Below are 18,342 nucleotides of genomic sequence, written 5' to 3'. Positions count from 1 at the left end.
ACAAGGCTTCAGAAGCCTCAGACTAGGGAATTGCAGGTCATTTCTAGGTATGGAGCAAGTATTTTCTTTTTGTTTTTGTGGGAAGGTGGGGGCAAATGAGAAGGAAGCAGTCTTGTTGCACCAGTGTGTCTTGTATCAGCCCTCACACTGCTCTGTGCCGAGCTGGGAACACCACAGCCAGCAGGCAGCTTCCCACTTAAATCCACTTTTGCCAGGTCTATGGTATGCTGACGTATACACTCTTGTATACAAATGTGGTGCCATGGGGTGAAACAGGTTGGCTTCCAAAGAGGTATCTTCTTACATCAAGAAAGTCCCTAGAGAAACTTAATGGCAATAAAAGATAATTTTACTGAAGAGACATGAACTGGAGAAAATCTAAAGGAAGACAACCACTAGAAGAAATCTCTCTCCACTTCCCAAGAAAACTCAGGAACATGTGGGAAGCAGTCGTTTGTCTGTTACACATACCTGTGGGATAGCAGAGGTAGTAGTAACTGTTTTAATTAAATCCTAGTATTTTACACCTCTCCAAGAGGGAAGAGTTAGGCTTACAGCTTTAATTGTTTACGTAGAGGTAACTGGTCATGTCAAAGAGGACGCAAGGCAGTTAAGTACTACACAGACAGGCCTCTGACAAGCCAGATTTGATTTTGAAAAGGATTTTTCATGACCTACTGCAAAGGTAAAATTGCACTAAGATTTTGCTGGCTGAGTCAGCATGTTGCCTTCAAATGAGATCTGCTTTTCTAACCTAGGCAAGGACAACTGAGTCTGCCTTCTTCACTGGAAGCAAGCAAATGATATCAAGCAAGTCTATGCATCTGCAAACAATATCATAATTTATAATGCACAAAAATCTACCATGTTTCCATAGCTGGGGACTAAGCTGCAATCAACTGTGTAGTACCATCTTTTTGCATAGCTTCCTTCAGGGGTGGGGATTTTCACTGAAAACATGGCCAACAACAATACAGAGTTTTGCAAGTTCTTAGCTCACTGCCATTTCAATTTCACCGGGTAAAAAATAAAATCTTTAGTAAGGAAAAGTAGAAAGTCCTAGACCACCCTGACCTTGACTGGTCTGACAACTCCGAAAACTTAACACCATGTTGTTTTCCATCAAGTCAGCAAAACCAAATTAAGAATATACTTACTTTCCTACTGAAAACAATGCTTTTGGGGAAAATATTAGCCCCAAAGTCTGAGGACAGTTGTTCATTCAAAGAGCTTCATGACCAAGAACAGATGATGCAAACAGAGGTAGGAGCTGTGATTTGAAGGTAGCAGCCATGAGGGCACGTTTGCACAAGCACATCAAGACTCACCAGAGTTTATCTTTTTGCCAGGGCAAAAATCCCTTAGCATATTCTGTGGGACACAAGACGAACGGAGAGGCTAGGCTTACAGCTAGGGATCGGTACCTTGCCAATGGGACTATCTGCTTTCTAGGCTGGGGCTGACTAATGCCAGACAACCCAGACTGTGGGAAAAAGCAGTTCAGTGTGCACCTGTATGTCTGTGCATGCACCCTGTGCCCAGAAATGTCTGTGATCCAAGGAAGTGTGTGGGCCAGTGGAAAGGGAAATATGCAGCTCATTAAGGTGGGGAGACAAGAGGGAATGCAATGTGGCAGCCCCACTGTTAATTTTGGATACCACCCACAGAAAAGTGTTCATTAATTTTCAGTTGTGTTGTTTCTCCACTTTCTCCTTGCCTGTCTGCAGGAAATAATCAAGTATATCTTCCAAAAAAATGAGGAAAACTAAACTGTCAGACTAGTATAATCACACTCAAACCCAGATATACAGTGCTGGCACTATCAAACTGGTTTGCAGATAAGAGATTTGATAGGCGATTTACTGCCTTTGAACTAACAGCCACAATGATAAGCAGTTCCTATGAGTACAGCTCTCACTACATGCTGTGCTGTATGGTGTCAATTTCATTATTATTACAACAGTACCTGGAATCCTACCTAGGGACAACACACGGGTTGCAAAAATAAGGCAATGCTTATTTCCTTAAAGACTATAATATAATTAGTGAAAGCAGACAAAACCCAAAGGTAAATGAAGTCCTGCTCCAAACCTATAGTAGCGGCAAGATCCAGTTAGGATTATTAGCTAAAAAATCCTATGTATTATCTTAAGAAAAACAACTTTTTCTAACCTAGACTATGACAAACTGAATGAATCATCTTGACAGAAAGCATCCAAAAAAATACACCAAACAAGTCTTTTTACCAAAAAGCCATGGGTATCATAATGAACAAAATGGATAGAAAATAAAACACTAGAGCACAGATGGAGCTGCCTACTTCCCCACCTACCATTCATATACCACTTTGCCTGTCCAGTAACACACAATTAACACCAAGTTAATGACCTTATTAGCAGAAACTAAACACCAAAATAACATGCTTGATTCAGTACTGGGCAAAATCTTGCCAATTAACTTGTTTATTGAAGGCTGATGAATGGACATTGCTAATAGGATTTCTGTTGTTAAGAGGCAAAAAGATGGACCGAAAGAGTCTGCACTCTTGCACTGCCTACTTGTGACCACTGAAGCCACACCGCTTACAGGTCCCTGCCTCCCAAAACATATTAAAGATGCTGCTGGCCAAGAGTACTTGAATCCTCCACTTCGTTAGATGCAAAACAGCGCACGCCATTTTTCTGCAGATTAATAAGCCAAGAGATTTGCCCAGTCCATTGGGGACATTTCTTATGGTTTTGGAAGAGCATTTTTTTTTTTATTATTGTTTCATGAATGACTCAGCCTGTCCTGTGCAAGTAATAACAGAAATAAGTAAGACAAATTTCTTGCTCAAGGTGACAACAATCTCCTTAAGTAGAGAATGAAAAGCAGATCCTGCCACTAATGTAAAACAGGTAGTATGCAATCCTCTGTCAGTGGAGCAACGCATACAGCAAAGCAAGGACTTACTGGGAGTACGCACAAGAGAAACTATGCCTCTTGCAACACAATTATCTGTGTAAATGACGACTCATTCACTATTGTTGTTACTGTGCCTCTCCTCCACATACGCTGACAGGGAGTGAGGGCATCTGCCATTTGGCCTGGTTAATGTTACCTTTTACAGTAAGTAAGGAGTTAATATTACATATTAAGAAGGAAAGTCACAGAGGAGAAAGAAGCCGTAGCTCCACACAGGAATTCCCCCGGGCTGGTGAAGGACTTTGGCTATCACTGGTGACAAGTGTTCCTATGAAACTGAGAACCGTGCTGCCTTTCTGCAACATTGGCTAACCAGATACCAACTACCATGTAATCTCAACATGCATCTCAAAAGAAAACTGGCAAGAAAAAGCTATTACTTGTCTAAACTTCTAACAAAATAATGTGTGCATATGTAGAGGGAGTGGTAGTGGATTGTTGCTCCCTGCCCCCGGCAAGTGCTAGCTCCCATTACAATCATTTCTACATTTGGATTATTTTATTTTACAGCAAGTATTTTGGTTTTGTACATAGAACATTAATTTAACAGTTCCCATTGACTTAATATTTTTAGCCTCTTCTTCCCACAAGGCTTTTTAAGTTTTATTGATGTGGACATCTGTTCACTTAAGAAAGCCATTTCTTTATTAAGTGTTCATTTTAGAGGCTCTCCATGACCCTTATCTGGATAGAAAATATTAGCTCTTTCAGAAGATGAGGAAGGAGAGTCTTTGCTTTATAAATGAGAGCCACAATGGCAATACTTTGAAATTTTTAAGACCAAAATGCAGACACATTTTTTTGAAAAGAATACAGAAAGATACTCAACTCCTGTGTGATATGGTAAGCACACTTAAGATATTTTAACTCCTTGTCAGCCAGAGATAGAAAAACTTACCACTTTTCTTTCAACAGATAAATAAATTGCCACTAGAATAGCTTCTGTTCACTCTCAAAAGATTTATTTAATGTTAAAACAATCCCTACCTCTATTTTATTTTGCTTTCAAAGTAGTCTAACAAAAGCATTCTACTCACAGAATTAGTTTCACTGGAAAAATTATATACGTACATATATAGAGTAGAAGAATATATAAATATATATATATATATATATATAAAACCACACACACACAGAGCTCTTTCTTTCTGAGAAAAACGAGTTGGAATGTCTTAATTCTGGCATGTCAAACCCGGAAAGGGTCCATAACTGAGCCTCCTGAGAACATGGTATATGAATTGTAACCAACAAGCCTCTCCTCTATGGAGTATCACAGGTGGTGCACAAAACCAACGACACTCAAAACAGCTGATCACTTTCACAAATGAAGTCCACTGTTTTACCTGTATTGCTGTAGCACTGAGGTGTTCCCAGCAGTTTAGGGCTCTGTTTTATAGAAACTTACAGAAAACACATAAATACAACTGAATTCTTGTTAAAAACAAAATATCATGAATGTAAGAGGCACTGAGCAAGCAAAAGAAATTAACTGAGACCATGTGAGGCAAGTTTCAAGAAGCAACACTATTTCACGGCTTGTATACACCAGTTTTTAAGGAAGGTCATGAAATTTAACATAAATTTTATGTAGAATAAATACTTGCAAATTTAAAAATATCACATATATAAAGGCAGAATCCAACTGGGTTTGCATGTTCTGGAAATTACTCCCAGTTTAAATGAAGCATGTCTTACAAACAGATGGTTAAATAAGAACTTACTGTAAATAATTTGGAAGCTTAAGCAAGTGATTGCTGCAGGACTATTTTCTCTTCAGAAGTCATCAACAAATTACATTTGATTCTCTAGCTGTGTAAGACAGCATGCGTATCAGTGTCCAAACTGCAATCTTGTCTAAAAGGTACCAAATTCCAGAGGATGACCTTTGCAATCAATATGGTATCATGCAAGACTCCCACCAAGACAATTCATTCCATATGTAAATTTATGTTTAAAAGTGACCTAATTTAAATAAAATTTTTTAATATAACATATCTAATTACAGGCAGCTAACATCATGGCTCTGCTTTCCAAATACTGTTGCAGTATTCCTTCTAAAAAGATTTATTGATCAACACTGCAGGCCACCAAAAAGACAATTTATTGCATTGAGCTGAGCTACATAATTATGTTACATGCAGACTAAAGCGATATAAATAATAATAACAAGAAATGCCACTGATCTTAATCTATTCTATGTAGAAAAAAAGGTCTCACTACAGCTGAACCATGAATTACTCTTGCAGAGCAAGAGGAATTACTCCAAAAGCTTTTCCTATTTTTGCACTGCTTTGTTCAAACCACTTGCTTTAGCAGCCCTGAAGCCCATGCTTAAGCTTTTGGTTTATACCAGTTTTGAGTCAATAATGTCACCTCGTAACTACTGTACCCTGTAGAAAAGTTGAGAGGTCTGAAAACTAGTGAGTGCTAGGCTGGGAAAGTCTGCAAGCTGGTGTCTTTAAAGTTTCCAAATTTATTGGCATGGGGCCCTGTGCAGGCATGCATATTTGGACAACGCCTACCATATTATGCAATGGCCAAAAGTGTAAATAAATAATAATGTCATCTTTCATTAAGTAATGGGTCAGACATACCCTGCATTTGTGAAAATTGTAGAGAATCACGGCACAGGATGGAATGGTTACTAACACCCTAGTGATTAGATCTTGCTACTGAAACATTAATTACAATATAAAATACTCAGCTGTATTGCAGTTTTTCCACTTTTTTTTTTGTGAGTTTACGCTCTAATATTCATAGAAGAATGAATGATGTCATTTTATTAACCTCATAACCACTTTCTGCCAACAGAAAAATAAAAACATTGAAATGACCATCTGGCATGAAATCCCTGTTTCTTTTAAAAACAGGTCTATATTTTCTCTCAATACACCAAGGACAAAAAAAATAAAATCTGTCTTCTGTCAAATTTTACAGCACCAAAATGAGAAAATAGAAATAAAATAAAATACAACTAACTAGTATTTGGAAATCTAAACATGAAAATACTATACTATCAGAAGCTCTCCATATAAGTATGTGTGCATACGCCACCAGAGTACTTGACCTACTTCTATTATTACCAGGAGGCACTAAAAACTCCAGATACTTTTGCTAAAATATTACAGTGTTCTCCTTCCTAGGATAGCAAAGCTTTAAAAAAAGAAGAATGGAAAAGAACCTGTAAAATTTTTCAAATTACCAAGTCATCCTTTGAAAACAAGTAAATTTACTTTAGTAGGTAATGACTTTGACACTGCATTTGTTTTTCTAAGCAGTCAAGGTGATGCACAGTGCTCACCTGTATGTTCTTGGCAGAGACCAGAAGTATAAAGTAACACACTATTGGCATAGGTAGGGCTGATCACGGGCTCAGATTCAAAAGCAATGGGATATAGCTGTCCTCACTATCTGCTAGAAACATGCTATTTCACTGATGACATTTCTGATGCCATAGCTGGGAGATACTGTGTGTGGGAGCACTGGCCCAATCAGCAAGACATTCATCTCTCAGACATTGGAGGCCATGAAGGGAGTCAAAGCTCAGAGGGGACTTGGTCCCAAGGGGGCTTTAAGTCTGAAAAGCAAGACAATTCAAATAGGTGAAAGCTGAAAAGATTTTTAACTGACTATGATCATAAAGCTAATTACAGCCACTCATCTATAGAATGAAATTGTGTACGTGTTGGGGACTTTTTGTTTTGGTTGGTCTTGTGGGTTTATTGTGGGGTTTTTTTTAGTATAACCTTTAATTCTGATTACTCTTGAGTTTATGTGACATCAATCAGCATCACAAACCAAAACTCTGACAGTACTGAGATCCAGTGGTAGCATCATGGCTTCTAGGTCAAAGCTGAAGCTGCCGCATTTCCCAGTAAACTGTGAAATGCTGGTCAGCAGGTACAAAAACTGTGCCACAAAAAAGCACCAAGAAGCAACAATCCTCTCCCCAATACTACAGCGACAACGAATTCCATAGTCTTTCAGATTTCCTTACTTTGGGCAATGCAAATATTTTAAGACAACAGTGCTGGTACGTTTTCAGTTTTAAAATTAAGTTTAGCCCACACATCTCAAAAAAGAAGAGAATGTGCTCATCCTAAAGAAGAAACACACACCTCCCATTTTTGGGGGAGGTCAAAATAGCTGTTTGCTTTCAAAGTCCTGATGCAAAAAAATGCTTCATAAAGCATGAGCTGTTTGTAAGGAATAAAGCAATAATATCGTGGAAGAAATTTTTCTTAGTTTGAGTTATTACTAGTCATTGTTATGTTATGGAAAGGCATCTACACTGGGAACTTTCTACTACAGGAACCAAACACAGTACACACAGGATCCGGTGGTTTAAATCCACTTAGCTTAGCAGAAAGGTTTGCATTTAAAAAATGTGCAGCAGACAATCAGCAGAGGAAAAGATGACATGAACCTTTAGGTACCATGCAGTGCCAACTGGTACAACTGTTGCCAGCGTTTGCTGCCATTGCTGCCACATGGAAATGACAATGAGAGCAAACTTTTTAACATGGCAATGTCTTTACTTATGGCATCCTACAAAAAACTTGGAATCAACTTAAATCCTCCCCCTCTTCTTCTGTCTGACTCCAAAGTACAGCTGCAGAATTTTAAATTGCTTGGAGAATGTCTGTTTTCTTGGGGGGACAGGGACATGACATTTCAAACACTCCATATGCTATTGTAGAAACTCAGCCTGATAAAACTTGCTTGCACTGAATATATCCCAACCTTGGGATTTAAATGGATATGGCTATTCATAAAACAGACTGCTACTCAGTATGAGAAGCACTTTACTCGTAAATCTTGAGAGCAAGATTATGCCAGAAGGATGCAGCCAATTCTAAAAGGTAGCATCCAACCTGGAGAATTTCAGAGCAGCACCTTTCACAGAGCAACTTCACTTTCCCTTGGGGCACAATGCTCCCGTTTGCACTGTGTAATGCTGCTGGGTACTGTTAAACTGAATCTGGAGGCTAAAGTCCCTGCTCAGTGCATATATATGTTAAAACCAACAAAAATATTTTTTCTTTCACAGTGTCACATCTTGTTTAAACTCTGGAGAAAGCTCCTCTTCTTGTGCTTTTGTATTTCACGGGCTCTACTGCTTAATAAACCTCCATGAAAGTCATAAATTTGAGAATAGGATATAGAGCTAAACAGAGCTGAAAAGTATGGAGTGACACTCTTTCTTGTTTTCTGTTACAACCCTAAATTTTAAATCCTCACTTGAAGGAAAACAAGGCAGTCACATGAGGAATACTAGGGAGTTGCAGGCAGCATGGTACAGCATTTAGTTTGTGTTCCCCTTCCCACCTATCAGTTTTATGGATAGTCAGAGTTAGAAAAATAGAAAGAGGACCTCAAGAGAAGGAAAATACGATGGGGTGGGATATCTCCTTGGTAAACTGGATATACTGTTTCAATTCACAAAGCATTTAAAATTTCTGGGTAGTAAAAGCTCCATCATGTGCATAGGTAGAGCAGCAGAACACAGAAAACTTGTGATTGACAAGATGAATCATTCTGATGCATTACTCTTAACTCAGCACATGATCCCCTTTCCTTTGCAGTCAAGGCCATGTTCTCAAAAAAATCCAGTTTCAGACCATTCACCCATTCCAGTTAAGGAGAGGACAACATTGTAGTAAGTATGCAGCTGCACTGACATTCATTGGACTTTTAGTCAAAACCAAACTTCCTTGCTGGAGACTTAAAAACACTTACTGAGACAATACAGGTCTGAAAACTGTAGTTAAAGATCTTCAATTATGATAAAATAATGGAAGTGGGCTACTTTCTACCTCTAGCAGGCCATTTTTAGAACTAAGTACCTGCAACATCAACTGAAAGGAGTGAATCAAGGAGCAAGAGAAGAAGAAAAATGGAAGACATTATTCAATGTATGAGTTAGACTAAAGGCTTCAGGTCAACAGTGTGATTTTTCTGAAAAATGCAAATTAGACTGAGGAGAGAATCACGACACCCATCAGAAAGATCCAGTAATGAGAGAAATTCCAAAACTGTGCAGATTTATTTTTTTGGGGAATCTGAGAATTTTAACACCAGCTGTTTATATTAGGTTATCTCCTTTGGCATCAGCTGGAGTCTGACATGCATCCATCAGTGAAAAACTCTAAAATTCCTACACTGTCTGAGTGTAATAATATTACTCCCAGTAGATCTTTCACAAACAGTTGTCTTCTATGTGGTTCCAATACAGGACAGTAACAATATTACCTTCATGTCAAAACAATTACTTTTTATTGAGGATTTTTTAAGATTTATTATTTTAAAATATCTGAAACATAACAATTATGCTAAAGAATTTCTCAGTAGTACTGCTGAAACAAACCACCATGGCATCAAATTAGCAGAGTGCTATGTACCAACCATTCACAATGTAATGTCCTAGCTGATTTTTTAAAATAAAAATATCTCTGATGTCTTCTGGGTCTCTCAGTATTCTGCTTTTCCTATAACCCCGTCAACAGATCAGACACAGGCCACGTACTCAGAAGCAGATAACGCATGTCAGACTCTGCCTTCAAAATAGAGCCACGGAAAGGATACATGCTGTACAGATTGCGTAATTCAACATAATTGTTGTTTGAACTACTGAAAATGAGTATGTGTGTAAGAAACAGTTACAAATGTTAGCCTAGAAAGTTTGCTTTGGCTAACACATTTTACCTTAATATGATAGGTGGAAGGCAGCGGGTATAATCCAAAACCACCTAAGACTATAAGAGTGCTTGTTATACATTTGTTTTTTATGAAATACATAGTTTGGTTGTTTCTTATCTGTTTTTCCACTCCCTGATGATTTATGGCGTGGCTTTTATATAGGCAGCTGTCTGTTGTGAAAACAGTGCTGAGCTTGCAGCTTTATTTTGAATCTAAAGCTGAACTGGTTTTAAGATGGAACATAACCAGCTTCTGAGAAAAGCTATGTGACATGAGTCACTGCAGGACAGAGAAGGGGACTACAGGCTGTCACTCCCATGCTCTACAATCTAGACAAACAAAAGAATGGCTGCGATGAGTTCTTTTACTTGAGATGTGTTTGTTTCTTAACAGAGAAAGAAGGCTGCCAATGTTACTTAAAAATATTTCAGTCTTACCAAGACAGAACAGTTGTTTTTTTTTATTAACGTACACAAGAGCTTGCTAATATTTAACTTTTGCATTATTTGCCCCCCAAATGTTACAGAAATTCATTGACTAGAGAGCTATGAAGTATGGGCTGAGCCTTCTCAAAGGACCAAGGGTTATACCCTGCTGCCAGAGATCATGGGGAAAGTCGGGCTGTTAGTTTGTTTTCAACATCTAGACAAAGATAGCTAAGTTTTACAGAGGTATCTAGTTTTAGTTGAGGTCCACACTATACACTTAAGGCTGACTCTAACTTCACTATAAGTTAGCTTATGAAGACTTGCCTCTTGCTAGGCCTTCAAAAGATGGTTCCTCTAAAACCAACACAATGGCAGAAGAGACAGCACAGAGAGGAAAGTTTTGAACTTTCCCTGAATTTCAGCAGAAATTAACTCTATTTGGTTCTCCGAAAAACTCCTCATTTGGTACATCTCCAAAGGTTAGTAGAATAGAGTTCAATATATGACTAACTCTTAATTTCCTACGAGAAATCCAAGTGTATTTAAATAATACTGTGGTCACCAACAGGATGCTGTAAAAAACATGGTGGTGGGAAGAGCTACGGGTAGATGACAGCTGTGAGCAAAGAAACCTCACACTCTTAGGGCATGGAATTTCCTACTATGCTTTTATCTGCTCGGTAAATTACACAAGTTTTACCCTCACATGGTAACAAAGTCCTCTCTACATTTGATTCCGCACATTCGCACATTACCTCAAGAAGCATCTTCAGACTGGTGGTAATAATAATAATAAAAACAACAACAACAATAATAATCTGTCTGTTGTTAAAAGTTTTATCATCTTGGATTTTGATATGTAAAACTGTCACCCAAATCAGATTATTTATGTACTTCACCTTTAATGCCTACCTTTTTGTTTATAAAATTATTTTTAGACAAAACTATAGAAGATTAACTGTGCAGGTTCCCATTTCTTTTACCAGTTTGGCAATAAGGAACAGCTTTTAACCAATACATCCAACACACTTCATAAAAAATACAAGCTACAAAATTCAATGGGAATTCAAAAAAATTAAATAAAACATTTTTCCTTAGGTAAAATAAATTGACATAATATGTACCTGCAGAAGTAATCTCTCAAAGGCAAGGAAGTTGTCCCATTTGGAAGTCTGTGGGTGTTTCAAAGTCTGGATCGTGGCCAGCACAAGCTGTACAAGACCACAATGGTTCTCCAAAGCTTTGAGATTATTTCTGAAAAGCTGAATGTATGAGCTGAGCTGCTCTGGGGTGACTCTGCCTGTGGAAAGGAAAACAGGACACAGCATTCAGTGGTGGCAGTGGACGTGTTAGAGAAAACTTCAGAGGCTTTCTCCACTATGGGCCTGATCCTAGCTTCACTGCAATCCCTGGGAGCTTCAAGCTGCAGCAACAGGTCAGGACAAAGACTCCATCCCTGAATTGTGGCATAAGGTATGTGGTATGACAGGTATTCAACAACACACAACAGATGCTGACATAAAGGGTAATACCTGGGTTTTTTTTTCTTTTCAGACATAGAGGGACAGTTATTTAAGCTAGGAAAATAATACTTGATGACTACTTCTAAATAATCTTTCTGTTTTTATCAAAAGTCCAATGGGAATTTGTGAGCCTTCTACCTTACACCAGACTCACACGCTCCAGCAGCTTCCTGAGGGTATATTTTTGATCAGTGTTGGCTCAAAAACCAGAGATAATGTTAGTGATTCAAAGAACTGTTTTCTGGAGCATTTCTTGGAAAGGACACTTCCAAGGCATGACTCTTCTGTTTCTGAGATGCATTAAGTGTAGCATGATTTCACCCGTTATTTGAAAATAAACACCCTGGTGCCCATACATTAGCCTGTAGATCTCTCCTTAAAAAAGCATGAGGGGAGTCATTCAGGCCAAACAAACACTACAGAATTAGCAGTTATTGCACCCAACATTGAAGTGCCAGCTAAACTGCTTAATCAGTTTATATTTTGGAAGTGATCTGTTCCAGGGAAGAAGGTCCATACTACCTACTCTGCCCCAAGCAAATCATCACAGGCCATCACACATGCCCATCACCATGCAAGGAAATACGGTGTCAAAACACGATCCTAATTGCAAGTCTGGACTGAAATCCAGACTAGGGCTGTTTCCTGGTTCCTGGCAGCATCTGCCAGTAATGAATCATCTTCCTCAGGCAAAGCAGACCTACAGAGCAGGGATATGTGAGATGGAGTGAGAAAGGTCCTTTAACTTAAACACAACAAGCTTTGGTGTCAGGAAGGCTCTAGGCTGATGCTAGGCATAGCTTACACCACTGATCGTTTTATTCAGTATTTTTCCAGAAGGGAAAGATCTTGTAAGTCTGCTACTGTGTTTCTTCTCTGCATTTGGTTATATCATCACTTTACAAGGCTCTCCACCTGCCTCCATCCTTTCAGTATCATATAAATGGCGAATAAATCATTCCAACAGTGAATAAATGCTGAAAGCACTTTCTCTTAGTGACACCAAGGGCAGTTTTTGGAAGAGCATTTAGATTAGGGAAAACTGCTAAATAAAGCAAAAACACACAGGCTCTTTATGTGAATTTTAATGGAAAGCATCAAACTGAAAAGTCAGCAAATTAACACACAAATCAAGCTGACACCACTCAGTAGGCCCGAGAGCTGACAAAAGGCTTCCACAGTTAGCCCACATAGGCTAAAACAGCAACCACAGCCATGTGTGTTTTTAGACTAAACACTGGAGCCTTCAGTCTTGTTTTACTTCTTTTAAAGCTGTGTCAGGCAGATTTACATGGTGATTTGAAAATGTCAGTCCACCATGCCTTGCAGCATACCTTTGATAATGACTGCATTATTACCTATAGCAGTTCTGATACATTGTAGCAAATTCAAAACCTGGTAACTTGCTTCAATTGAGAAAACATGCAGTTGCCAGACCTTCCGTCATATGAAACAGTAAAATGAGAGGGCTTTCAAGACTTCTGATTTTCATTTTTTTTCAAAATTTTTTTTTCAAGAGTTTTTTTGCAGATTGTCCCTTGTGAAAGTGAATCCAGATGCAGCACTGGATCAGTCTGAGATCCATTCAGCACCATCTTAGATAAACAATCAAATTCTTTCCCACCCTCAGAGTAGCACCAAAAGAAAGTCCAACACATACATAAATATAAGTGAAATCCTGACCTTAGCAAGTAATTTACAAAATTTACATTGGTATTAAAGAGTAAGTATCACAGATGAGATGTTGGACAATATCCATGGATCCAGGGTTCAAGAGTTCCAGCAAATTTCTACACAGAAATCTCCCTGGACAGCTGGATGATAAATACAACTGTTCTAGTAGATGTGGAAAGGAATCTGGGAAAGTGACTGGTGGTAATCAGCAATTTAATTTCTTTTCCCAAGACCTAAATCCTCACCATCTTCCCTGCTGCTTGCTCACAGAGGGAGATCTCAGCACAACAGACTAAATTTAGTCTAATCCCACCCCTACCAGCCTTTTAAAGTCCCTCTGCTGTTTCAAGCCCTTTTGTGTTGCAATGTGGCAGACAGGTCCTATGAAATCAAGAGATAGATGCCAGGCACATCATCGTTTCAACTGTCATTTTGTTCCTCTAAGGCAAATCCAGAGATTCACAGGCAGAAAATGGCAACTACTGGCAGAAAGGACTTCAGTGTAAGCGTCTGGTCCTGCTGTCTTCTCTTCCTGCTCCCTCACAATCATACTCTGTTCCAAACTCCACACCTATGCACAGCCAGATGTCTGTGTGGGCACCAAAGTCTGACTTGCAAGCACTACATTATGCTGACAAAGCACTTGATCATTTTTTAGTTCCTGGATGTGGGAAGAAGTATGACCTCAACCACCTTTAATGGATTTAAAAGTACTAATAAGCTTTCCGGCACAAACACCAAGAATTCCATATTGTCTGGGAAGTAACCTTTGCCATGAATAGTTATCAAGTGTAGCATGTGTGAAACTGGTACTCTGTCTATTACTTTAAATCACAATACAGGACTTGATAAAACTAACATCTACTGAAAGCAAAATGTTTCAAAGCTTCATGCCTCTTCTGAAGTACAGGATAAAATGAGTAGGTGGTGGCTGGGAAGTCTCACAGTGAAACTCAGAAGTTAATAGAACACAGGAGGATGGGGAACAGGGAAGAAAAACAGTAATGCTGACAGAGAGATGATGCAGGTAGTGCAGGAATTAACTCAGCTAAGAAACTGAATGGTTAGTTAGGAACAACTGAAGTATGTGTGCACTAATGCAAGAATCTTGAGCAAGAGAACAGAAAAAATAGCGCAGGGAATGAAACTGGACATTACAGAAGTAAAAGGAACATGATGGACTAGGTACCAGTCTCACTACTGAGGAGCCAGTTCTGGCCAGGAAACACTGAAAGTCAGTGATGAAGCAGCTCTATTTTAGTAATCTGACAAACTGAGGATAAAAGGAACAGATAAGAGGGACTAGGCTAGAGTAGGAAAAAGAAAAGTAATATTTATTTATAAGAAATGCTGAAAATTAACTACCTTAATAGTCTAATGTTGCAAGTATGAAAAGCTTCAGGACAAACATCCAAGAAAAATATACCTTACGTCACATAGAAAAGGGTGAAAAAATGCAAAGTACATTTATCAAAGAATATCATGTCAAACTTGTATGTAACCGATTAATGAATTAATTATAATCCACATGGATTTAGCATAGCATTAACTATGCCATAACCATATTTAAGGGGGAAAAGACTAGAATTAAAAGAAATACAAGATATCTAAGAAACTTCCAAAAGTAGATGGCAGGTAATATGCAACTGTGTTGGGTCTGGCTGAGATGGAGTTAATTTTCCCGCAGCAGCCCTCGAAGCACTGTGCTTTGTACTCATAGCTAGAAAGGTGCTGGTAACACACCAGCGATTTGGCTACTGCTGAGCTGTGCTCCACCAGTGCTCCACCGCATCCAGGCTGGCTCTCCAGCATTCCCTCCTCACCAGCAGGCTGGGAATCAGCAAGATCTTGGGGGACACAGCCAGAACAGCTCATCCAAACTGACCAAAGGGATATTCCATACCATATGATGTCTGTTCAGCAATAAAAGCTAAGGGAAAGGTGGTGGCAGAAGGGAGGCATTTGTTATTTACGACGTTTATCTTCCAGAGCAGCCACCATGTGAACTAAAGCCCTGCTTCCTGGGAAGTGGCCAAACATCATCTGCTGATGGGAAGTAGAGAATAAAATCTTTAGTTTTCCTTTGCTTCCACACATGACCTTTGCTTTTGCTTTATTAAACTGCCTTTCCTCTTGACATACAAGAGGTTTTTTCCCAGCTTATTTTCTCCCCCACCCCTGTCCTGCTGAAGAGAGCAGTGAGAGCAGCTTGGAAAGCACCTAGTGTCCAGCCAAGGTCAAACCACCGCAGCAATAGAGAAGTACTAGCACACAAAAAAAAAAAAAAAAAAAAAAAAAAAGGTAAAGTAAGTGTGCTTGTGTGTGCATGTACACATTTGTAATACAAATTTTGGTACTAAACAGTGTCAAAATGAGTGCTGTCACAAGGTTGTGAAAGATCATTAATATGGAGAAAGAAAAGAAGACACAGTTGGATTGCTTTGAGCACTGAACTACTCTAAGTGGGATAAAATTTAACAGTATAAAGTGCAAAATTATGCATTTTGATGCTAGGATAACAGCAGGTGCTGTTGAACTGGGAGTTAAAACCTGGAAATCACTGAAGAAGGAAATAATGTCTAGGCCTCCTCACTGTAAAAAGACAGGTACAATCCACACCAGGTGATAGAGTTACAGTAAAAAAAAAAAGACCATAGAAATGCCTGAGTACAAAGCTTCTGCCCTCCTAGAGCACGCAGTGCAGCTCCAATCACCCTCATTCCTGGAAGTTTAACTCAAAAGTTGTGCTGCCTGCACAGAGAGGCTTCTATAATGATTAGGAAGACAGAGAACTTCAGTTCGGAAAGTAAAATAGAACTGACTGGCTCGTATGGGCTCCCTGCCCCACCTGGAAAAAAACAGAGTTCTCTATAAATGCACAAAAAATGTTTACATTAAGGGTCAGAATTGGTACTAAAATCAATGGGCATAAATAAGACATGAAAATATTTACACAAGACGTTAAGCAAGGTATTGGTATATCAATCAATCTTTCAACAGTAGAGACAAGAGTGGAGGCAAACAAATTTAATTTGTTCTAAGGCAGGGTTTAATGAGTGTCTAACGAGCAGTTGCATAAAAGCTCACAAGACTTAATTCAATACAAATGGCCCCCTTCAATCCTTGACTCCTACAGTAATTAGTCTGCAAACATATTGGGACATACAGATGTTAAATTCCATCTCCAACTTTCAAGAATTAAGGGCAGATCCCAAAAGAACTACAGACCACTTTTGCCAACTTTTAAACAATGGAAGCCATACCTTGTATTTATAAAAAATAGTTAATTGAAATAAATGATTTTGTTAAATATTAAAATAGCAGCACTGAATACAAGCACAGTTAACACATGCACAAATAATGGTGTGTACAGTTAGACTGAATGGAAGAAATAATTCTATTACTAGTAAAGCAGTTCACTCAAGTTAGACATACTGGACCAGAAATTACCACCAACTGATATTAAAGGTCTGTCAAAAATCTTGTTTTGAGTAGTGAGAGTGTTCAAGTGGAATGAAAAGACTTTTACCTCAACAGTTAAACAAAAAGTTAACTGGACAAACTGCATTTGTAGACATCAAGACATGATTCCACAGTATGACTTTTTTCCATGTTAAATTAATGCTGCAGCCTACGTAGTGTAATGCAGGCATTGCCTCAAGAAAACAATTATTTTTCAAGACTGATTTACTGGTAGAAGTAAATTTTCAAAATTCAGAATCCCAAAGCGCTTTGTTGTTGTTACATAAAGATTTATGGATGAAGGAGGTGTCTAAAGAGCAAAGGTCAGAATTATCAATGTGCTGTTCCAAACATAGTCCTTCATCTAACACTTAGTTAATTATCTCCATAGGGACAAGAAAACAAGTAAAGAGGAAAATACATTTTGTGACCAATTGAATAAATAAGTGGATGCTTTCCCAAGACTACAGAAACCGCCAAATACACAGCTTTAAACTTTGTTCAATTTTATGCAAGAACATAGTTTGAGCTTCACTGGCCAGAGTGCTTTTGCCGAGGTCCATTTTTCACTCGACAGAACCACAAAGAAATGACCTTGGCACACTTATGTTCACAGGCGAGATTTTTCAAGGCAGTAGAGGGCTGAAAAATTCCAAACAAATTGTTTTCCTTGTCTACAGTATTAGGAATATAGACCTATCACAGTAGCTTACCTCTGATCATGTCCAATGCTGGATATTTGCGAGGAACGTGGAACGCTCTCATACTTCACAAAGCCAACTGGGCAGCTGCACTGCTAAGGGAGTCAGATATTTCGCAAGCTAAGTGAGAGCGATTTAGTAGGACAGATGACACCCCTTATGTCTCCTTGTTAGTGTAATTCCAGATATTACTAAGTCAAAATGCTTTTCTACTTCTTAGGAGGTTTCAGTAACACTCTAATAGCAAGTGCCACAAAAATAACTTGCTCTCAACTTTTGTTTAGTTAACTTCAAAAGTCCTCCAGTCCTTAAACTGTTAATAAAGAAGAGAAGAATGCCAACTACTCCCTAGTTCTTGGAGAGATGAGAAGTAGACCAGTATGAGATGCTGTTTAGCTGGCTTTTCCACAATAAGGCTCTGGACCTGAAAAGCACTAAACCTTACAGCAGGCTGAAAGCAGATGTCGCAGGTTTACTTCCAAGACTGCACACTCGTCTCCCACAAACAAACCCATCTGCTCTGAGGTTAATGGTCACTTGTATGTGTGTCTCCCTTTTCTGCTGCAGAAGCACTAGTATCCAGATAATCCCATGGTCACAGGTATGTGCACAAACGGCAAGTCCCCATTACAGCAGTCCCAGGGTAAGTCCATCCTGGGGGTCTAAGCAGCCCCTGACGTACACCCCAAACCACAAGGCAGTGGCAGCCTCCTGCTGCCTGCCCCCAGTAGCACTGTGCCACCAAGGAAGAGCTGTGACCAGCCTTCCTTCCTTGCTGGCCCTTACTGTCCCCTGTTCCTCCTGCAGGACACAGGCGCTGTAGATCAGCTACTTTTCCCTACCTGTCGTGGGCTTTCCAGAACAATGGACCTTCAGAGAGGCACAGCCTGT

The 18,342-nt window shown here is 39.1% G+C and overlaps 1 protein-coding gene across 1 annotated transcript in view; it reads right to left on the bottom strand.

The window, feature by feature from the left end:
* The window catches only part of SCFD2 (sec1 family domain containing 2), a 199,821-nt gene that overhangs the window by 134,460 nt on the left and 47,019 nt on the right, over positions 1-18,342 (bottom strand). The window contains exon 5 of the mRNA XM_056362349.1: positions 11,216-11,391. Within this exon, the coding sequence (XP_056218324.1) occupies positions 11,216-11,391 (176 nt within the window). The remainder of the gene's footprint in view (positions 1-11,215; positions 11,392-18,342) is intronic.

Source organism: Falco biarmicus, chromosome 1 (assembly GCF_023638135.1).
Source record: "Falco biarmicus isolate bFalBia1 chromosome 1, bFalBia1.pri, whole genome shotgun sequence".
Lineage (NCBI taxonomy): Eukaryota > Metazoa > Chordata > Aves > Falconiformes > Falconidae > Falco > Falco biarmicus.
This window is presented reverse-complemented; position numbering and strand designations above follow the sequence as displayed.